The sequence below is a fragment of the Suncus etruscus genome, chromosome 1, assembly GCF_024139225.1.
Source record: "Suncus etruscus isolate mSunEtr1 chromosome 1, mSunEtr1.pri.cur, whole genome shotgun sequence".
Lineage (NCBI taxonomy): Eukaryota > Metazoa > Chordata > Mammalia > Eulipotyphla > Soricidae > Suncus > Suncus etruscus.
The window spans coordinates 61086056-61109478 of NC_064848.1; the positions used below are offsets into that span (position 1 = coordinate 61086056).

Below are 23423 nucleotides of genomic sequence, written 5' to 3' on the forward strand. Positions count from 1 at the left end.
AGGAAACCCCAAACCAGTTCTTGGTCAGGAAAGAGGCTCTGCAGGACTAGCCTTACCAAGCACATCAAATATAGGTGGAGCTTGCCATTCTCCTCCATTGGAGCTCCATCAGACCAGTCCCCATCTACTGCAGTTTATCCAGTGATACTGCAGACAGGGTGAAGTAGCATTACCATAACCGATGTCAATCATGATGGAGGTAAAGCAGGTATAATCTTCAAGGATTTCACATTTCAAGAGTGCCTTGGCAGTGAGTAGCAGCTAAGGCCCTTCCCAGGAAAAGAAGCAAGCACAGGGGCCAGGACTCAGGCTCCATTTTGACCCAACATTTATTGTCCTTTTACAACATGTCATTTTTGGTTTAGAAACTGCTTGTGATTAGTTTTCCAACATTAACTCAAAAGCATGTAAAATAAAATCAACCTACTCTCTATATAAACACCCAGCAACAGTGGCCCTTCACCCTCCTGCCCAGGTTGAGCAGGGGAAAGAAGGGGGGTATGGGCTGCAGTGAGTGAAGTGCAGATGCCTACTGTGGGAGTGGCAGTAGAGCGTTGATTCATACCTACAGGTTCCTTGTATTGCCGAACCCACAACAGAAATGGTGTAGGCACAAGGCCCAATTCCGTTGGTAATTCACTCTGCCTCCCAAATGAAAATTGCTTTTATTTTATCGCTTTTGTATATTTTTGCAACAGAAACCCCCTGTCCAAAGTCTGAGTGTAGCTGAACTGTTCAGACTGAGGAATGGAGCAGGCCTTGGGCGCACCCCCTGGTCCCTCCTGGGCGAGCGCTCTCACCCTCAGGGAACAAGGTCCAGCCAGGCCAGCTCACTACAGGCTGGCCATCACACTTAGCCATACAGGTCATCGTCATTGTCTTCTGTGTACACACTGCCACCTGTGCCACCTCCACTGCCCTGACTAGGGCCAGCTCCACCCTGGTTTCCTGATGGGAATCTGTGTGTACAAGAGCAGAACAACAATAAAAAGGGTTAAGATAGGACCCATTGGAACACAGAGATAATACAGGACAGGGCTTATCTTGCATGTGGCAAGACTCTGGCTTGATCCCAGGACCACACATGAACCCCTAAAGCACAACCAGGAATCAGCAGGTGTGGTCCACTCAACAAACAACAAAAATAGTTGAATCAGAGACAGTGGGTTAAGCAATGGGCTAAGCAATACTTTACATGCTGGAAGCCCAGGTGTTAACTTCCAGTTAGCAACACATAGTTGCCAGAGCATCAGGAGTGACAAAAACAGAGCTGGGAATAGATCCTGAGCACCACTAGGTAATGACACCCTCCATCCCAATCACCTGTAGGATTTTCACAATAAGCCATTCATTTTAGGATACCCATTCCTCTTTTCTTCTATAAAGATAATGCATGCACTTCCCAATAGTTACCTGAAGCTGCCAAAGCCCCGACTCTGCTGAAGAGTCTGAGCAAACATTTCGTACTTCCGAATGTCGTTATCACTAACAGAACGGCGGGCGAAACGCATGGCTTCCTCAAAGTGATCTCGGCGAATCTCAGGCACTGGATCATCCTCCTCTACTTCCTAGAGTTGGTAAACACAGATCAGGTTAAGTTAAGACCTCTTTAGATTCATTCCCTGGTCTTCCTACACTTCCCTTCATCTGTGTAGTTTACTCATCTCCTGTGCAATGAACCTAAAATTGAGTCATATATCCTGCTTTAAAAACACTTGCATTCTATAAAAGGATATCAATGGTTGTCAGGGCTTATATGGAGAAAAAGTGCCCCTAAAGTGAAGAAGTTAGCATTTATGGAATGATAAAAGAATTTCTGGGGCCAGAGCAATAGCACAGCAGTAGGGCATTTGCCTTGCATGTAGCCAACACAGGACAGACTCCTGTTCAATTCCCAGCATCTCATATGGTTCCCCATGCCTGTGCCTGCCAGGAGGAATTTCTGAGCTCAAGGCCAGGAGTAACCAGAGTGCCGCCAGGTGTGACCCAAACACCAAAAAAAGGGGAGGGGGACGGGATAGCATGGAGGTAGTGTTTGCCTTGTATGCAAAAGGACAGTGGTTCAAATCCTGGCTTCCCATATGGTCCCCAGAGCCTGCCAGGAGTGATTTCTGAGCATAGAGCCAGGAGTAAACCCTGAGCACTGCCGGGTGTGCCATAGATAACATATGGGTTTAAGGTGCTTGTCTATGGGACCAGCAAGGTGGCGCTAGAGGTAGGGTGCCTGCCTTGCAAGCACTAGCCAAGGAAGGACCGTGGTTCGATCCCTCGATCCCCCGGCATCCCCAAGCCCCCCAAGCCAGGGGCAGGGGCAATTTCTGAGCGCTTAGCCAGGAGTAACCCCTGAGCAAACGGGTGTGGCCAAAAAACCAAAAAAAAAAAAAAAAAAAAAAAAAAAAAGGGTGCTTGCCTATACACAGCTTTACACAGTAGATCCTGGCTCGACTATGCTGACATTGCACATAGTCCCAAGCACTACTTGAGGTCACTCCTGAGCACAGAAAAAATACCATTGGGTGTGACCCAAAATTAAAAAAAAAAAAAAAAAAAAAAAGACCAAAGAAATAAACTGGAGGGAAAAAAAGGCCAGAGAGAAAACTCATTGGGCTGGAGCACATGTTCTGCATGTAGTTATCTCTGCTTTGATCCAAAGCAGAACATGGCCCCCTGAACACTACCATCAGGATGATCCCCAAACACTAAGCTAGAAGTAGCCCCTGAGCAACCTGATGTTGCCCCAAAACAAAAATTAGTGAATTTCAGATGTCAGAGAGATAGTACAGCAGGTAAGTGGGCCAATCTGGGTTGGATCCCTGGCATCCCATATGGTCTCTAGATCCATCCTCAGGAATGATTTCTGAGTGCAGAACTAGGAGTAAACCCCTTTGTATGGCTGGGTAGGACGAAAACCAGCATCAAAACCCAGTGAATTTCACAATTTGTAAATTATGTGGGGTTTTTTTTTGGTTTTGGTTTTCGTTGTTTTTTTTTTTTTGGTTTTTGGGCCACACCCGGCATTGCTCAGGGGCTACTCCTGGCTGTCTGCTCAGAAATAGCTCCTGGCAGGCACAGGGGACCATATGGGACACTGGGATTCGAACCAACCACCTTTAGTCCTGGATCAGCTGCTTGCAAGGCAAACACCGCTGTGCTATCTCTCCGGGCCATGTAAATTATGTTTTCATAAACCTAAGATTTTTTTTTTTTTTTTTTTTTTTTGGTTTTTGGGTCACACCCGGGGTTATTCCTGGGGTTATTCAGGGGTTATTCCTGGCTCCATGCTCAGAAATTGCTCCTGGCAGGCACAGGGGACCATATGGGATGCTGGGATTCGAACCGATGACCTTCTGCATGAAAGGCAAATGCCTTACCTCCATGCTATCTCTCCAGCCCCCATAAACCTAAGATTTTAATAAAATGCCAAGGGTTCTCTCGATGCTTACCACATCTGAATGCTTTACCTATCTTTACTTAGTTTTACTTTCAGTACTACATCATCTTATATAGACCCCATTGCTCCCCAAGTCTAACAAGTTTTTTTGGGGTCACATCCAGCTCAGGATCTATTCATTGCTCTGTGCTTAGGACTTCTGGCAATGCTTTCGAAATCATATTCAATGGGATTCAGGATACAAGATTGCAATCCTACTTCTTGAATTGTTTATTTACGTTATCTTTCCTTTACAATCCCCTCAACTCCATCTACCGAGAAGCCACTACACTTACTGTGACTTAAATTGGGGTACTTTATTTGATGATTTCAGGGAATCAAATCCAAAGACTCATATATGCGAAGTATATGTTCTAATGCTGTCTTACATCCCCAATCCCTTTCAAGGATAGGAAGAAATAGATGGTCTAAACTAGCTTCTATTTGTCCATGTGCAATATAAAGTCTTTTTTTTAACTGTCATTATCTTTATGGAGCTTATGTTCCCCACCTTCTGCATTTAATTTCAGTTCCATGAAACATTTAAGAACAGGTCCATAGGGGCCCAGAGAGATAGCACAGCGGCGTTTGCCTTGCAAGCAGCCGATCCAGGACCAAAGGTGGTTGGTTCGAATCCTGGTGTCCCATATGGTCCCCCGTGCCTGCCAGGAGCTATTTCTGAGCAGACAGCCAGGAGTAATCCCTGAGCATCACCGGGTGTGGCCCAAAAACAAAAACAAAAACAAAAACAAAACAAAACAAAACAAAAAAAACCTAATTTAGGTCATTAATTAAGACTTGAATAATTCTTTGGTGATGGGAATGTTGCACTGGTGATGTGGTGTTCTTTACATGACTGAAACCCAAACACAATCATGTATGTAATCAAGGTGTTTAAATAAAAAAAAAATATATATATATATAAAAGACTTGAATAATTCATTATTCCAGGTGTGATGAAGCTTGTCTCCTGGTTTCCCACAAGTGATGCAGGGCTAGAGCTTGACAGTACAGTGGGTAAGGGTTCATTCCTGATAGGGCCTAAAGCCTGCAAGGAGTGCTCCCTGCAAACAGAAGCAGGAAAAAGCCCTAGCATCACTGTGTTTGGTCCAAAAACACAATAAAAAGGATGCATCCTTACCATGGCTGATGGGTTGGTCTGTCTCTCCCGTTCTCGCCTAATCTCACTCTCAATAGATTCACGAATGGCAAGCTTGCAAGCACGTTGGCAAATCTCTGTCAAGTCAGCTCCAGAGAAGCCATTTGTCATCTTAGCCAAGAACTCCAGATCCACATCCTAAAAGCAACAGAACAGAAGATGTAGCTAGGTGGAAGACTATTTGCCTTTCATATGTAATCCATGAGTCTGATTCCTAACATAAAAGTTAATATTCTGCATTTAGCCTTTCCTCCAGTAACAAATTGGAGTTAATCATTACTAAACCGCAGCTTGTCCTATCTTCAGTGTTATTTTGCTCCTCCTTCTAGATTTTCTAAAAACCTCACATTTTCCATATTCCTTTGGGACACTATAAACCCAGTAATACCCAATGGAATTTCCTTCTGGTCCAGAATAATAATAATAAAAAAAACCACTGTTGGGGCCAGCACGGTGGTGCTAGAGGTAAGGTGTCTGCCTTGCCAGCGCTAGCCTAGGACGGACCGTGGTTCGATCCCCCAGCGTCCCATATGGTCCCCCAAAACAGGAGCAAATTCTGAGCGCATAGCCAGGAGTAACCCCTGAGCTTCACAGGGTGTGGCCCCAAAACCAAAAAAAAACCCACTGTTCACTATCTTGAGGTTTCATAGAGCTCCCAACTCTGAACTTGCCTTGGCTACTGGAGATTTGCGTAGGTTGGCCTTGAGGATAGCAACACGGGATTTCTCATCAGGAAGAGGGATGTAGATGAGTTGATCAAGGCGACCAGGTCGCAGAATGGCAGGATCAATGATGTCAGGTCGGTTGGTAGCGCCAATGATAAACACATTCTTTTTGGTAGACATGCCATCCATTTCTGTAAGTATCTGGTTGATGACTCGATCAGCAGCTCCACCACCATCTCCAATGTTGCCACCACGGGCTTTGGCAATTGAATCCAGCTCATCAAAGAACAATACACATGGGGCAGCTTGGCGAGCCTAGGGAGAAAGAGACACTACGTATTAGCACAAATGGATCTCTCAGACTTAGAAAGGGACTTTCACTGACCCAGCTAACTTTCAGAACAAAGATTTTAGTTTTGCTGGTTTTTGTTTTAGGGCCACACCTATTGGTGCTCTGGTGTTACTCCTGGTTATGTGCTCAGAAAATTGCTCCTGGCAAACTGGAGGACCATATGGGATGCAAGGCAAACACCCAATCCACTGTGCTATTGCTCTGGCCCTCAAAGATTTTAGTTTTAACTCCAGCAAATAAACAACCTCTTATCCCTAAGCAAGTAAATAAATAAAATTCAACCTCTTTTGCAGGATGGTACTGGAGTGAATGTGGGCTTGGGCCATATTCAGTGGTACTCTGGGCTTACTCTTGGTTCTGTGCTCAGGCTCACTCCTGGCAAAGCTCAGGGAACCATATGGGGTTCAGAGAATTGAACATAGATCAGCTGCATATAAGGCACTCACCCTGCCTTCTGTGCTATCTCCCTGGCCCCCAAGTTCAGCTTTTTTAAGCTTACCTTGTCAAAGATTTCCCTGACATTGGCCTCAGACTCCCCAAACCACATGGTGAGCAATTCAGGACCCTTGATGGATATGAAGTTGGCCTGGCACTCATTAGCAATGGCTTTAGCCAGCAAAGTTTTCCCACAGCCAGGAGGTCCATAGAAAAGAACTCCCTTGGAGGGTGTCATGCCAAACTTAAGGAATTTGTCTGGGTGCTCCACAGGATACTAGGAAAAAAACAGAGATTTCAGAGATATTCTGGTAGACTGAAAGATACTTAAAAGAACAGAAGCATCGATCCCACTATTTCATCGTGGTTCCAGATGGCTTATGACTCAAACCCGAGTACAGCAGATTCCTAATCATGGTCTCACAATTTCTACAATGAACATGCCAAATTTCCTAGAACACCCAGCTCAATGAATTGTATTAAGGTAGTAACACCCTAAAACAAGTTAATAGCCTACCTGGACCAGCTCCTGAAGTTCACGTTTAACATCCTCCAGTCCCCCAATGTCCTCCCAGGTCACCTGTGGCACCTCCACCACGGTTTCCCGCAGTGCTGATGGGTTGCTCTGGCTCAGGGCCCACTAAAAAGGTAATAAAAAAAATAGGAATGAGAATTGTTAAGGATAAAGTCAAAGTGTACATGTGTATCTGAGATGCAGGCAGAATCATTACCCGGAAGTCATCCATAGTAACTGCCAGGGAGTTCATGACTTCAGCATCAATAGTCTCATCCTCTAAGTCAATGAGATCCATCTTCTTGCGGATGGCTTGCAGAGCAGCTTCAGAGCACAAAGCCGCCAAGTCAGCACCCACATGCCCATGAGTCTCATTAGCTACCTGTGGAAAAAAAGACCCATTACTATCTTAAGAAGCTCAGAATTTCTAAGACAATAGAATCCTGGTGCCTTCCCTTGACTCTGGATACTACCTACCGTTTCCTTTTTAACAGGCTGGTTTGTAAACTGCCTAAGAAATTAAGCAGCCCTTATATTATCTGGTTTGTTTGAGGGCCACATAATCTATGCTCAGGACTTCCTTCTGGCTCTGCAAACAGGGACCACTTAATAATAAAGCTTGATGAACATATGCAGTGTGGGGAAATCAAACCTAGGTCATCTACATGCAAGTGCCTACCTGCTGTATTACCTCTCTAGCCCTCACTGAATACGAATGTAATATATTGTCAACTGAGACACAGACCAAATGATTCAATTTCCCAAACTCAGTCTCAGATCACTAACTCTTCCCTATCCCATAAATCATTATCAACATCTTATATTTGTGTCTCTAGCCAATTCCCATCTGTCTGCAGAGATCCAAATTCTCAGTCAACTCATCACAACTCACCTGTTCTAGATCCACATCATCTGCCAGCTTCATGTTCTTGGTATGAATCTGAAGAATTTCCAAGCGCCCTGTAGCATCAGGGATTCCAATATCCACCTCCCTGTCAAAGCGGCCTGCAGGACAGCACATGAACATAAAAGGTCCACATTTAAGTCCACAAGAAAGGAATAGGAGGGGCCGGGTAGGTGGCGCTGGAGGTAAGGTGTCTGCCTTGCAAGCGCTAGCCAAGGAAGGACTGTGGTTCGATCTCCCGGCGTCCCATATGGTCCCCCCCAAGCCAGGGGCGATTTCTGAGCACATAGCCAGGAGTAACCCCTGAGCGTCATCCGGGTGTGGCCCAAAAACCAAAAAAAAAAAAAAAAAAAAAAGAAAGGAATAGGTTTGCCCTGTTAATACTAACAGCTCCCAGATGATGAAAAACAAGATATCCTATAGCCTTAGGCAGCAGTATGGCAGGTCAGTTCAAACAGGACAATGGGAATGCTCTGATAATCATTACCTTGTTTTTAAACAATGAACATTTGAGGGTGGGAAAGAAATGGGACAAGATGCCACCATACTCAATGCTACTCTGGCGACTCCTGAAGTGGTGGGGGATTATAGCTGTGCTTGGGATCGAACCAGGGTTGGTGGTATGCAAGGCAACCAAAGGCCTTAACCCTGCACTCTCTTCACACATGGGACAATTTTCAACACCAGCTTTACCACCACTGTGTAGTATCACTGGGAGGTGGGGGAGTGTGATGGGAGATGGCATAAAATCTGTAGTGATAGAATAGTAAAATGTGGGAAAGAAACAGTCTCTAGACCCCACCACTGCAGTTTCGAGGAAACCTCGAAGGACAGAATGGGATCAAAGAGAATAAGCTCAATAGAGCTTTACTCTCCCTATGAAAAAGGACAGAGCTGAAAGAAACTTGGGTATACCAAATCGCCGTAGGGCTGGATCAATGCTGTTTGGTCTATTGGTTGCTGCCATAACAATCACATGTGCTCTCTGCTTTAAGCCGTCCATAAGGGTCAACAACTGTGATACAATACGCCGCTCTACCTCCCCATGGGTCTGTCAAGACAGAATATCTGGTCAGAAGTCAAGTCTGGACCTGTAATTCACCCAACCACAATGTTCTCTCAAATAACTTCCTACCTTCTCTCTTTTGGGAGCAATGGCATCTAGTTCATCAATGAAAATGATAGCAGGAGCATTCTTCTCAGCCTCCTCAAAGGCTTTACGAAGGTTGCTCTCAGACTCACCAGCCAATTTGCTCATGATTTCAGGACCTAAAAAGACATAACATGGAGACAAGGACAAACTATACCAATCTTCATTTCCAAAATAAATCAGAAATTTTATTTGCCTAGACCAGAGAAAGATTCTGGCTGAGAAGATGGTAACCTTGTCTATTCTCTACCAGCCATTCTCCCAATATAGTCATCATGCCAGACTAGAAAGAAGGGATGCAGTGCACTTATGTCACAGAAGATAAGTGAAAATAGACCCTTTGGAATCTGGTGACATTTACAACCAAGTATCATCCCTGAGAATCAGCTGATCTCAGCCAATCGTCCCTTAAGCACAAGATTCTTGTTTGTGTGTGTACACTTGTGTGTGCGCGCTCACACACACGCTCACGCTCTCACACACACGCTCACGCTCTCACACACACACACACGTTCTACCACTGAGCTAGATCAAGAAAACCCTTTAACTTCACATTTTAATTTATTCCCCCTTTAAATGCTTTCAGTTGTTCATCTTAAGATTAGATCAGAAGTATTGGAGTAGAATGTTTTTTGTGTTGCTCATCTCTCTATAAAGTACCCCAACAGAAGATGCTAATGTGTATATGAGAATAAGCAACAAAATGGACACAAGACTCAGTCATACTCATTTCATGGTTGGGTACAAAAAGTGAAGAAAGTCTCCTACCATTAATCAAGAAGAAGAAGGCTCCAGTCTCATTTGCAACCGCTCTAGCAATCAGGGTCTTTCCAGTTCCAGGAGGTCCATAGAGTAGGATTCCCCGAGGAGGCTAAGAATAGTACAGTGGGTGTGATCAGGTTCATTCACACTCATCTCCCAATCCCACCCACCTGGAAATAGCTGGACTAAGGTTTCTAGAAGGAGAGTATCAGAGCTCAACTAAGTCTTCAGTGGTAGCTGCTGTTACTTCAATACACACTTACTCTTCTTATCAGCAGAGAAAATACAGAAAAAAAAAAAACTGGTATCGTTTATGGTTATTTGTGTAAGAGACTAAGGACTGAGAAATCATTCAAAAAAATTGAGGAGTTAGTTTAAAGATCTAAGGACTAGGAAAAAGCAAAACTGGATCAAGAACTGGACTGTATATAAAAAAAAAACTGGACTGTGTATACAAAACAAGGAGCAAAGACTAGCTTAGCCTTTAAATAGTGCTAGATTAAGGGCCCTCAACAATTCCCTTTCAATATACCACTAGCTCTTTAGGTCAAGGCATTAATGAAAGTAAGTTCTAAAATTTGACATCAAGTCAAATCATCCTATCACCTCCTTAGACTTGGTCCCACAAAAACCATGATACTTACCTTCACACCAATTGCCTTAAAGAGGGCAGGGTGTCTCAGAGGTAACTCCACCATCTCCTTAATCTGAGCTAGCTGTTTTCTGCAGCCACCAATGTCATCATAGCCTACTTCATTCAAAGACTCTTCCTCATCCTGAATAAGGTATCAGGGTCAATGAGATAATACAAGTACAAGGGTTAGGGCATTTACCTTGCATGTAGTTGACTCCGATTTGACCCCAGATGGCACTACATATGGTCGCCAAGCATAAGGAGTGATGAACACAGTAAGGGGCAACCCCTGAACACCACTAGTTGTAACCATCACTGAATCATTAGCATTAAACCATACAGTCCCACTAGTATTTAATTACTAACAGTGACCACCATTCCTTAGCAGCACCCTACCCATAAAAAAAGTCCAAGGTAGGGGCTGGAGCTATAGCACAGCAGTAGGCCATTTGCCTTGTATGCAGCCAACCCAGGACAGATCCTGGTTCGGTTCTGGCATCTCTTATGGTCCCCTGTGTCTGCCAGGAGCAATTTCTGAGCTCAAGACCAGGAGTAACCCAAGCAATGACCCAAACACCAAAAAAAAAAAAAAAAAAGTCCAAGGTATAGATTTCAAGAACAACTTCCCTAAGACCTAAAACTAGAAATTCTAGGAAATGGGAAAGGACATAAATTCTTTCATCACATCATCATCATCATTTCTTCAGAAGTATCAAAGGAGCCAAAGAGATGGCTCAAGGAGCTAGAGCACATGCTATGCATTTTAAAGGGCTATGTTCAATTCTTGGCACTGCATGATTCCCCCAAGTATCAAGGATAGTACCCCTAAGAACCTCCAAGTGTCCCTCCCCCCAATTATTCTAACTACATACTTTAGGCTCCATAAATATACATATATACATACATGCATATACAAATGCATATACAAGTTTATATTATTATTTTGGGGGGACAACAGAGGTAGGAGGTATTTACAGGTCTCTGGTATACAAGATATGCATGCTAGTTCTTTGAGCCATCTTTCCTCTGCCATGAGTTCCACTTTGTTTTCTTGTTTAGCTTTTGGGGGGTATGCCACAGGTTCCATTTGGTTTTTTATTTATTTATTTAATTTTATTTTATTTACTATTGGGGCCAACTCAACAGTACTAAGGGCTTACCCTTAGCTCTGTGCTCAATGATCTGGTGATGTTCAGGGAAATGAATAGGTTGGAGATGGAAGCTGGAATAAAACCCATAGCACTATTTCACCCTCCTTCCCTAGATTCCATATTTTGAAGATGATCGACACAATTTACTATATTTTTAGTTAAAAAATAATGTATTGGGCCCGGAGAGATAGCACAGCGGCGTTTGCCTTGCAAGCAGCTGATCCAGGACCAAAGGTGGTTGGTTCGAATCCCGGTGTCCCATATGGTCCCCCGTGCCTGCCAGGAGCTATTTCTGAGCAGACAGCCAGAAGGAACCCCTGAGCACTGCCGGGTGTGGCCCAAAAACCAAAAAAAAAAAAAAAAAAATAATGTATTGGGTCCAACTATGAGTAACTGTTGGGTTAGATCTTATTTTACCTAAAAGTTTATCCCTAGAATCTTTATATGTTTCTTTACAAAGATTGTTTTACTTGTAAACCTGGGTGGGCTTATTGCCCCACCCAGGGATGATCTCTATACTCAATAAAAACAGCAGTTCTGGCAGGCAGAGAGCTCCATACAAGGTAGAAGACTGCCAGACTACATGTGTTTCACCCTCAGCCTGGTCTGGATTATTTCTTGTGCGACCCTGATTCAGGCTCATTCACCCAGGACTTGGGAGATAATGGCACATGGGGTGATTTTACAATTTTAAATCACAATGGTTTAAAAACAATTTTTTGGGGGGTTTTGAGCCACACCCATTGACACTCAGAGCTCACTCCTGGCTTGGGGGACCATATGGGATAATGGGAAATTGAACCGTGGTCAGTCCTAGGCTAGCGAACGCAAGGCAGATGACTTATGCCCCGCGCCACTGTTCCGGCCCTACAATGGTTTAAATTTAAAAAAATATTTTTTTTTTGTTTTTCGGGCCACACCCATTTGATGCTCAGGAGTTACACTCCTGGCTAAGCGCTCGGAAATTGCCCCTGGCTTGGGGGACCATATGGGACGCCAGGGGATCGAACCGTGGTCCTTTCCTTGGCTAGCGCTTGCAAGGCAGACACCTCACCTCTAGCGCCACCTCCCCAGCTGTTTTTTAAATTTTTGTTTTGTTGTTTTTGGGCCACACCCGGCGGTGCTCAGGGGTTACTCCTGGCTGTCTGCTCAGAAGTAGCTCCTGGCAGGCACGGGGGACCATATAGAACATCGGGATTCGAACCAACCACCTTAGGTCCTGGATCGGCTGCTTGCAAGACAAATACCGCTGTGCTATCTTTCCGGGCCCTAAATTTTTAAAAAAAAATTTAAAATTAAAATATACAGACTTGTAGGGACAAAATTTTAAAAAATAGGGTCAGAGCGATAAACAGCAGTAGGGTATTTGCCTTGCACGTGGCTGACCTAGGGTTCATATGAATCTGGGTTCAAATCCCAACATCCCATATGGTCCCCCGAGCCTGCCAGGAGTAAAACTAGCGCCGTTGGCTGTACTCCCCCCAATAACCCATAAAAAATAATGTTTTGTGAAGGGGGGGCAAAGAGAGAATTCAACAAGTTGGATCCTAAAGCACACGCAGTTAGGAGCATCTCATGTGCATTACTTAGTGTCTACTAAAAACAAAACATTAATACAAGCATATTTCCAAGAAACACGCTGGCCCAAAACCAAATATTTGAGGTAACCACCTCTACAAAGTCTATTTTCAAAGAGCATATAGCTTTAACAGCTACCATGACTGTCCCCCACTGAGTAATCAGGAAATCAAGTATTGCTATTACGGTAAACACTCACCTCTCGTTTGATGGGTTCTCCTTCACAATGGATCACTGTGTCTGGAGCAACAATGCAATAAGGACTAGGATCTGTCTCCACTACTTTGAATTCTACAGCACGCATTCCACCCCGGACAAGAAAAATGTCACCTATGAAAATAATGAGCACAAATGGCAGTTAGAGATTTTCAATTGCCCAATCTAATAAAAATTCATCATTGGAACATAGGAATTTAGAATGCCATGTGTATAAAATATTGCTCTCCTTCCTTCCAGCCCCATCACCATGATCTTATTGAGCATAAGTCAAGAAAAAAATGGATCTTTAAGAATACCTTTGCCACTTCATATAATAAACACACTATAATGCATCAATCCATAAGACTTGGACTTCTGGAGTATAAGAATGCTTTCACAACATGCACCAAATGGCAGAGGTACCAAATATTAACTACATTTGAATAGCAACATAACCAAAAGTGCTCCACTCTTCCTCTAGGAGAGGAGATAACTTACTCTACTTTACTCTTAGAGCAAGGACTGTGGGTATGGATATGGAAGTGAGGAGGGCAGACAGGAGGGAGAAGAAATTATACATGAAGACGTGCAGTGCATAGAACCTGTTTGCACAGGTATACAGAAACAATGATATCCCAAGGTTTACTTACTCCCAAGCATCTTGCAAAGAACCATTCTTAATTCATCCCTAGAATTCTCTTACCTTTCCGAATGGGTCGATAAGCTTCCAGGAAGTACGGCTTTAGATAAACCTCAAAGAGATTGCCAGTGATACCTTCCACCGTGTCATCGATGGGTAGCACATGGATACGTTTACCGTACTTCACATCAGGGCATGGCTGGATGCTGAGGATGACAAGCAGACTCCACGTTACCAACCACATTGCAGCCCCAAGCATTGGGTGTCCGAAAGGGCCTGGCACAGAAAGCTAATGGCAAGTGAAAGAGAAAAGGCAGGGATGGCTTTAGGTGAAGAGAGGTAAGGGGGATAGGGTAGAATTGAGGGTAAAGCAATAGCCAAGCAGAACTAAAATAAGGTCATATTCAGGGAAGGACAGTAGAGTGAAATCATTAGAAAAAGTGACTGGAGTTAACTACTCTCAATCTGTGGCAAGATCACCCACCTACAAACTCCAAAGACATAGAGGAAGGGACTTCAATGAGAGATATCCAAGAATAACCCTTGTTGGGTTATTCAAGTGTCAAGAGTCAGAGAAATAGAGTGAAAAAAATCTAAGTAACATGATTAGAGAACTTTGAGAAAAAGACCAGGCACCTTTAGGAGTTAGAATACAACCTAAAATCCATGGATTAAGAATCAGAGGGAGGGCCCGGAGAGATAGCACAGTGGCGTTTGCCTTGCAAGCAGCCGATCCAGACCAAAGGTGGTTGGTTCGAATCCCAGTGTCCCATATGGTCCCCCGTGCCTGCCAGGAGCTATTTCTGAGCAGACAGCCAGGAGTAACCCCTGAGTACCGCTGGGTGTGGCCCAAAAACCAAAAAAAAAAAAAAAAAAGAATCAGAGAGCCACATTGCTCCTGGTCAAGTTACAGGTTGTTAGGTAGGTAGGCAACAGTGGCGAGACAACTCCAGTATGAGGACTTTTGCATGGGGCTCAAACTATGCTTCTCTCCTAAATATATGAGGATGCCTACAAAGACCTGCCATAGTTTACCTTCCATACCCACTTCTTCATTTCATTTCAGTTCCAAACAAAGCAATAGTTCCAACATAAGTGAGGTTTAGTGGCAGACACACAACCTCAAAAATTCTTTTTTTTTGTTTTTGGACCACACCCAGTGATACTCAGGCAGCCAGGAGTAACCCCTGAGCACCACCGGGTGTGGCCCAAAAACCAAAAAAACAAACAAACAAAATCAAGTATTGCTCCTGGCTTGGGAACAATATAGGACACCGGGGAATAGAATCAAATCATGGTCCATCCTAGGTCAGCTGCACGCAAGGCAAATGCCCTACCACTGTGGCCCCAAAAATTCTTAATGAGGGGCTAAGTTATAAACATTCTGGATGAATAAAGGCTTTAAGAGGAACAGGGATATGGATCAAGAGATAGAGCAAATGCCTTGTTTGTGTGAGGTCCCTGGTTCAAACTCGGCATCACATGGCCTACTATGAAGTTAGTTACTGCTAAATATAGCCCTAGTGAATCCCAACATTGTCAGTAGTACCATTCTCCTGTTTCACAACAAGATGACAAAATTTCATAGATATGCCAGCGTGGGCTAGGTCTATAGCTCAATAGTAGCTCAATACTTGCCTTCCATGTATATAAAGGAATTGCCTTCCAATTCCTAACACCACACACACAACAAAAATTCTAGAGAAAGATTTGGAAGTTCTAAAGAGGCTGTTCCAAATCTCAAAAATAGGTACCAGAGACAGTACAGCAGGTGGGTGCTTGTCTTACAGGCAGCAACCAAGCATTCCATATGATTCCCCATGTCCACTAGGAGTATTTCCTGAATGAAAAACCAGGAGTGAGTCTGGAGCAACAGTGTGTAGCCCAAAACTTAAACAAAAAACGAATCTCAAAGACAACCCTGAGAAATAAAGACTTCCTAAGGTAGGGCGTTTGCCTTAGAACTGAAGGATGGTGGTTCGAATCCTGGCATCCCATATGGTCCCCAGCGGCGATTTCTGAGCATAGAGACAGAAGTAACCAGAGTGCTGCTGGGTGTGACTCAAAAACAAACGAACAAACAAACAAAAGAAATAAAGACTTCCTAAGGTTAGAAAACTTCTGTAATCATGGACATCCTTCAGTGCAGGCTATCTCTGGCCTCCCCTCCCTGAGGAGCCAATAACCCTATACACATACCTGATAACATCCCCTAGGCGTACTCGAAGGTTATTCCGAACAACTCTATTCATTCGAATCTTCTCATCAGAACAAGAGTCATCTGACAGCACAATGCACACTGCTTCCCGCCTCTTCTTTCCTTTCAGCAACACAGTGTCACCTCGGAACAACTGCAGTTCATCCATCTTGGGCTAAGGAAAGAAGATTAAGGCCTCTGGGTCACTGGACCAGGTTCTATGCAGCAGCCCTGGAAGCTGGAATTCCCTATAAATCCCACTCTATTTGTGGTTACTGCAAAAAAGAATTGGGAAAGAAACCTGGGAAAATCCTCAGGTTAAATGCAACGAGCAAAAATTAAACAGCAGACCCATCTTACCTGGGACAATGATACCACGCTGTTGTCCTCATTGATGGCTTCATCAACAATTAACCGATTGGGTCGGTTTTTCTGTTTAAGAATAGCTGTAGATAAATCATCACCCTTTGAACTGGAAAGAGAAAATTGGGTAGGGGGAAAGAGTACAGGGACTAGTTACTGGATCCTGTCAATCTTGGTTTGATCCCTGATCAATACACCATCAGGGGCACTACTGAACACAAGTACCTAAGCACTACAGAATGAAGCAAAACCCCGTCACTCCCACCCCACTAAGACAGAAAATGAGATCAATCATATGGCCAGAGAGATAGTACAGGGGAGGTTAATAATATGGCCTTGTAAGTGGTGAACTCAGTTCAATTTCTGGCCTGAGCACTGCCAAGAGTGACCCCTAAACAGTTAGAAATAGCCCTGTCTCCTGAGCACTACACTACTGAATGTGTTCCAACTTTCCAATTCCATCCCCCTCAAAGAAGTCAACCCTAATGCTCCATTTATTAGTCCTACGAACCCCTATCGCCTCTCAAATTCTCTTAGAATTCCTAATAGAAATTCAGTCAACATCATGAAAAGTAGTATGTTTTACTTATTAGAGACTATAAATTCCTATTCCATCAGCTCTTGGTATTTTGAGCACTGATATCTTAACTATAAATGACCTTGTGCCAGGGCTAGGAAACTATGGTCTAAGGGGGAAAAAAGTAGATGTGGAGACAGAGTAGGAATTAGAGAAATGAAAGTAGTCTTATTAAACAGTACAGAAGAGGGACTAAGAGCAGGGAGTATGCTGTCAGATAGGCTTTATCTGAATCCCAACATTGTTGCCAAACTAGGAACACTCATGTCCTCAACTGTTAAACAGAGACTACGGCAGTACCTATCTCAAAGGGTACTTTGAGATACCCTTAAAAAAGATAAATACTGAAACTGGGATGGCTCAAAGGGTTGGAGTAAATGCTTCAAGAGAAAACCCCAAGTTCAATACTAGGAACCACATGATCCCAGAGCTGCATGAAAATGATCCCCAAGCACAGCGTCCCTTGTGAGAAAAAGGCAGCACTGTGGGGTACACCCAAAGCCAATCAAACAAACAAAAGATACAAAATGTACAACACACCATCATACCTAATTTGTATTTTCACCATTATTATTTTGTGTGTGTGTGTGTGTGTGGTTTTTGGGTCACACCCAGCAGTGCTCAGGGGTTTTTCCTGGCTCCAGGCTCAGAAATTGCTCCTGGCAGGCACGGGGGACCATATGGGACGCCGGGATTCTAACTGATGACCTCCTGCATGAAAGGCAAACGCCTTACCTCCATGCTATCTCTCCGGCGCCGTATTTTCACCATTATTAGCACTACAAGGAGTATATGCTATACATGTAGGAGGCCTGGGTTAGATCCTCAATATTAACACAATAATTTCTTCCCCAAGTACAGTTGTGATCCCCAAGCACCTCCCGGTAAATATGGCCCAATTGCCACACACATTCTTCCCAAAGAACAACAAAAAAACACCAAGGACTTGGAGAGACAGCACAGCGGTGTTTGCCTTGCAAGCAGCCAATCCAGGACCAAAGGAGGTTGGTTCGAATCCCAGTGTCCCATATGGTCCCCCATACCTGCCAGGAGCTATTTCTGAGCAGACAGCCAGGAGTAACCCCTGAGCACCACCAGGTGTGGCCCAAAAACCAAAACTAAAAAAAAAAAGTGAGAGGCTGAAAGCTAGAATAATAGGGAGGACTGCAATCCAAGAGTGATCCCTAAGAGTAGAGGCAGGTAGAAGTAAACAATGGGGGCTGGAGAGAGCACAGCCATAGGGCATTTGCCTTGCAAGCAGCTCATTCAGAATGGGATGGTGGTTCGAATTCTGGCATCCCTGTGTCTGCCAGGAGTGATTTCTGGATTTCTGAGCTGAGAGCCAGAAGCATAGCAGTATAGCAGTTTAGCAGCTGGGTGAGGCCCAAAAAAACAAAACAAAACAAAACAAAAAAAACAAACAAAAAAGAAAGTAAACAATAGGCACCACTGGGTGTGGGTCCCCCACTCAAAAAATAAATAATTAAATAAATAAAACTCCAGGAAGCTAAAGTATACTATTTATCGTATTACTGCTGACCTTAATTGGGGGTATGAGGTACCAAGAACAGATATGAAGTTTTTTTTTGAAGAAGTTCAAATTAATAATTTCAAAAATGAGAATGGGTAGGGCATTTGCCTTGCATGCAGCAGACCCAGGTTTAATACCAGACATCCCATATGGTCACCTGAACCTGCCAATGGTGATTTCTGAAAGTGGGAGTAATCCCCCAAGGGCCAATGGTGTGGCTCAAAATAAAGTTTTGAGTCTGAAAATAGATTGTTATATCCTAGAGTTCATTCACCACACCTATTTCTTAGGTAGTTCCACTACCAACCATCAAACCTAGACTTGGTTGACCCTTCTATTGATTACTTTGGGGTTTTATCTGGTGAAACTGGGACAACCCCAGGTTAGTGGTAGGGAGCAGTATAGTGTCAGAGGTGCCAGGAATTGGACCCAGGGCTCCCACATGCAAAGTAAGTACTCCAGCTCATACAGCCATCTCCCAAACCCTGGATTCTTCCTTTAAAAGATTACTGTCAATGGAGAAAAAAAAAAAAAAAAAGATTACCATCTATGGGGCCAGAGAAAGAACACAGCAGTTGGGCGTTTGCCTTGCACAAGGGAAGGACCAGGGTTCGATTCCCGGCATCCCATATGGTTCCTGAGCCTGCCAGGAACAATTTCTAAGCACAGCCAGGAGTGCCTCTGGGTGTGGCCCAAAAACCAAAACCAAAACAAACAAAAAAAGATTACCTGTTCTAGGAAACAATCTGGAAAATGAGAACATTAACCAAAAATAGGACAGATAGTAGAAAAAACACAAAAAATATTAAAAATCTCTTCCATAAAATTCTTTTTTTTTGTTTGTTTGTTTTGTTTTTGGGTCACACCCGGCAGTGCTCAGGGGTTATTCCTGGCTCCAGGCTCAGAAATTGCTCCTAGCAGGCACGGGGGGGGGGGGAAATCATATGGGACGCCGGTACTCGAACCAATGACCTCCTGCATGAAAGGCAAACGCCTTACCTCCATACTATCTCTCCGGCCCCTCTTCCATAAAATTCTTAAAAATAATAAATTAGTTCAAGGGCCAGAGTGATAGCATAGTGGTAGGACATTTGCCTTTACCAAACCAGGACGGACCGGCCTTTACCAAACCAGGACAGACAGAGGTTTGATCTCCAGCATCCATATGGTCCTCCAATCCTGCCAGGAGCAAGTTCTGAGTGCAGAGCCAGAGTAACTCCTAAGCACAGCAGAGTGAGGCCCAAAATCTTTAAAAAATAATAAAAAAGTAAACAAGTAATTCAAGATTATCAGGCAATGTTCTAGGAAGACTGGGGAGATTCATATGTCAATATGAATCCTCTAGGAAAAATCACGACTTAGAATAAAAAGAAACACTTGGGGAGGCTGAAGAGATAGCATGGAGGTAGGGCATTTGCCTTGCATGCAGAAAGACGGTGGTTCGAATCCCAGCATCCCATATGGTCCCCCCAAGCCTGCCAGGAGATATTACCAGCAGAAATACAAATTTTACTCATTAACAAAAATGCTTTCATTCTGTTTCAATCATCTTTCCTTTGGGTTTGCTTTTTGGACCATACCCAGCTGCTTAGGGTTCACTCCAGGAAGTAGAAAAGGAGCAGATGGTGCTAGGTATGGAACCTGAGCTGAGGTTCCCAAAGTTCCAGCCTTTTCAGTCATCTCCCTGACTTTTGGGGTAGTTTCCAGTGGGGAAGACATAGCCTAGTAGTACAGCACTTGTCCTGCCAAGTGAGGCAAGGTAAATAGTTTCCAAAAGTGGACTTTCCTCAGCTTAAATGTGTCGTCTCCAACCCAAAAGCATGGTACCAGGACAGAGAAAGCTAACTCAACTCATACCCAAGCAAGGACTAACATCTTCCTGCAGAGCTTTAAAACTGGGACTAGTAAGGAAAAAAATACTAGGTCACACCAACTCTAGTTTGTATTTTATTTTTGGGCCACACCTGTGTTCAGGACTTTCTTCAGATTCTGTGCTCAGGATCCTAGCAGGGTTAGGCGAAGGGGGTTATTAAGGGATAAAGCCAGGTAAGTTTACCTGTTGTACATTATCTGTTTAAATTTTATAAGCTGCACTTTAGGAAAAGCTCTAACCTACTTATCATTTCTGCTTTTGGCACCGGAGATGAAGTTTATTGTTTATCCTAAAGCCAGAGACCTTTAATCCCACACACATCTGCTGAGATTTAAAGTAATAATTTCAGAACAAGAGAATTCAGTCTGTCCACAGGCCAAGGGCATTCTTGGAGATACTTTGAGGATAACCCTTACTGTCTCCTGCATGAGTCAGGCCCTTTCCTGAACTCTAATGGGCCACAAGGGACTTGTACAGTTCAGATAAGAGTCATCATGATGACCTAGACGTTCAAAACCCACCTATGATGCCAGCTTTCAAGATTTTTTTATTTTTTATTTAGTTTTAGTCCTGAAAACAGAGATGACACAAGACTCACTGGAAAATTTAAAGAGACTACTTTATAAATCCCGATAGTCTTTTAAAATCGATGATTAGGTGAAAGTACTGGGGTTGTAGATCAGTCGTACAACAGCACCTGCCTTGCCTGTGTGAGGGTTTGATTCCTAAGCACCATGAGAGGAGAGAGAGAGAGAGAGAGAGAGAGAGAGAGAGAGAGAGAGAGAGAGAGAGAGAGAGAGAGAGGAGAGAGAACTAAATCTGAATTTAGAAACTTGGAAGGACAAAAAAAAAAAACCTAAATGCGAAGGGGATTTGCATAAAGTTTCTTTTTCGTAGTGCAGTCTTTTTATGGGAGAAAAGGGGGGTGGAGGGTCAGGGTGGCTCGAAGACTTGCAATCCAAAGGCCCCGTTTTGTCGGGGTTTTTCCTAGGGGACGGTTGGCCCAGTCTTGCATCCCAACAACTTGGGGAGGGGGGGATTAAGAAGAGTCAAGTATGCTGGGAAGCATCAGCCTCACTCGAACCCTCACCGAGAAGGGGCGAGAGCCGAGCGCCTCTCTACCCCCCAAAAAAACCTTCTTCGAACCCGAGCAGGGCCTGCAAACACGAGAGCGCACGACGGATGGGTGGCGCGTCCGAGAAACCACCCGCCGACTCCAATCCGCCCGGCCCTGCGCGGAAGCCGGGCCCGACGGGAACTGGGAGGGAGGCCGGGCCGAGGCCTGCACCTGGGCCCAAGTCACGCCCACCGGGCCCGGCGAGGGCGACGGCGAGCGCGTCGGCTGCCGCGGGGCCTGCGCTGCCCTCGCTGCTCTCTCTCCCAGCCGGGTCCGGAGCGCGATCGGCGGCGCTCCCGGGGCCCGGCCGCAGGCTCCGCGCCAGCCCGCGGCTCCGCGGCCGTCCTAGGCCGCAGCGGCCGTTCCGAGGGAGCCAATCAGGCCCGGCAGGCGCTGCATGACACAGCACGTTCCGGCCCAGGCCCGGCCCGGCCCGACGCGGACGAGCCCCGCCTAGGGGGCGCGCGGGCTGCTCCGCCAGCCGGGCCGGGCCGGGCCGGGCCCCGTCGGCCCTCATGGCCCCTTCCGCCCGACTCCCTCTCCTCGCCACCCCCCGCAGGCACGGCTCCCCAGGCCCGGGCCCCGTGGGCCTAGCAGGCGCGGAGCGTCCGTCCCCGGCGCGCGCCCCCGCGGGGCTGTGGGCGAGCGGGCCGGGAGCGGGAGCGTGCACCACACTCACTCAGCTCCGGAGGCCATGGCGCGCGCGTCTCCCGGCCGGCGGCTGTGGCGGCCCGCGGGTTAACGGCTACGAGGGCTGGCAGGCGGCCGACGGACGACGGGGTCGGGTCTCGGCTGTCGGGGAGGAAGGCGAGCGGCCTCCCTCTCGCTTCTTCCCAGCGGGACCGGGAGACGGTGAGCGGGCGGCAGACGCGAGGCTCCGGGTCCGCGAGCGGCCCAGCGACAGCGGCGGCGACTCGCTCAAACGACGGCGGCGGACGCGACGCGACGCGGAGTGAGACTGAGCCCAGAAGAGCCGAATCATCGCCCGCAGAGCGGCCCGCGCCTCAGCCAATCAGCGTCTCCCTTGGGGATTAACGCCCGCCCCTCCGCGTCTCTCCCCAGCAACCTAGGGGCCGGCGCCAATCAGGAAATTCGTTCGTGGCCTAGCTCCCGCCTCCGGGAGGCAACGCGCTAGTAACGCCACGTTTATTGGCCGTAACGCCGCACTTCCTCGACGGATTGGGATTCTGGACCAATCAGCGGGAGGAATACGGGCTGCTCGGCTGGAGAAAAGGAGAGGCTTGAGTCCTTTGGAGGCGGACTTCCCCCACTTGGCTCCAGTTCATTGGCTCCTGAGTTCATCCCTTGCAGGAAGGAGCAGGCACAATGGATTGAAGCTCGTCTTGGGTCTGTTTAGGTCTGTGGTAGTGTTAACTTACACACCCATTTTTCCCTCCCAAACAGGAAGACCCATTCTCGTCCCTAGCCCTACTTCTTAAAAATCCTGGCTTCAGCTCTCCTGTACTCCTAAACCTCATTCCCGGGTCTCTCTCTGCTCCTGTCAGTGCACCCAGTTACCTGTCTGGTAACCCAAAACCCACAGGCGGCATCAATATTAACATTAGGTGTGCAGCGAGAGGGAACTCAAGTCCAGAGATGTGTCAAAAGGCAACCACATCCCGATAAAGTTCTCTACCTCCATACTCCGCCCAAAAGGCAACCACAGCAGAACACAGTACAGTCGATAGAGCCCAAAGTAGCAAGAAAATGGATTGCACAGTAACCTGAAGCCTTTGGGCCCAAAATACCAGCTACCTTAATCGGTAGTCAGCATTTTGATCTAATGCTGACTCGGTTCACCTTTCATTCTCTCATCCAAATAGATACGCTCACAGAGACAGTCAAGTCTAGAATTTGGGATTAGGATAGGGGATGATGAGTCATTCTAAGACTTGGGTCTGCCTGTCCCTCCCCTTTTAAAAAATAAATACTAGGGCCAGAGCGATAGTACTTCAAGGTAGGGCAATTACCTTGCAAGCAGTCCTGCCAAGAGTAATTTCTGAACAGAGCAAGGAGTAAGCCCTGAGTACCACTGGAAGTGGCCCAGAAACCAAAATAATAAGAATAAAATAAATAGGACCGGAGAGATAGCACAGCAGTAGGGCGTTTGCCTTGCATGCAGAAGGACGTTGGTTCGAATCCCAGCATCCTATATGATCCCCAGAGCCGGGGGCGATTTCTGAGTTTAGAGCC

The 23423-nt window shown here is 45.6% G+C and overlaps 1 protein-coding gene across 1 annotated transcript; it reads right to left on the reverse strand.

The window, feature by feature from the left end:
- Positions 1 to 311: 311 nt before the first annotated feature.
- Positions 312 to 22135, reverse strand: VCP (valosin containing protein). Its single transcript, XM_049773215.1, has 17 exons — positions 21910 to 22135; positions 16130 to 16241; positions 15772 to 15944; positions 13636 to 13778; positions 12934 to 13064; positions 10016 to 10147; positions 9378 to 9480; positions 8595 to 8728; positions 8375 to 8510; positions 7448 to 7560; positions 6773 to 6937; positions 6559 to 6681; positions 6106 to 6318; positions 5261 to 5569; positions 4572 to 4727; positions 1414 to 1568; positions 312 to 959 (listed from the first exon to the last, which is right to left on the reverse strand). Exons 1-17 carry the CDS (start codon positions 21924 to 21926, stop codon positions 854 to 856), a joined length of 2421 nt encoding a protein of 806 aa, XP_049629172.1. The 5' UTR covers positions 21927 to 22135; the 3' UTR covers positions 312 to 853.
- Between the last annotated feature and the right edge of the window lie 1288 nt (positions 22136 to 23423).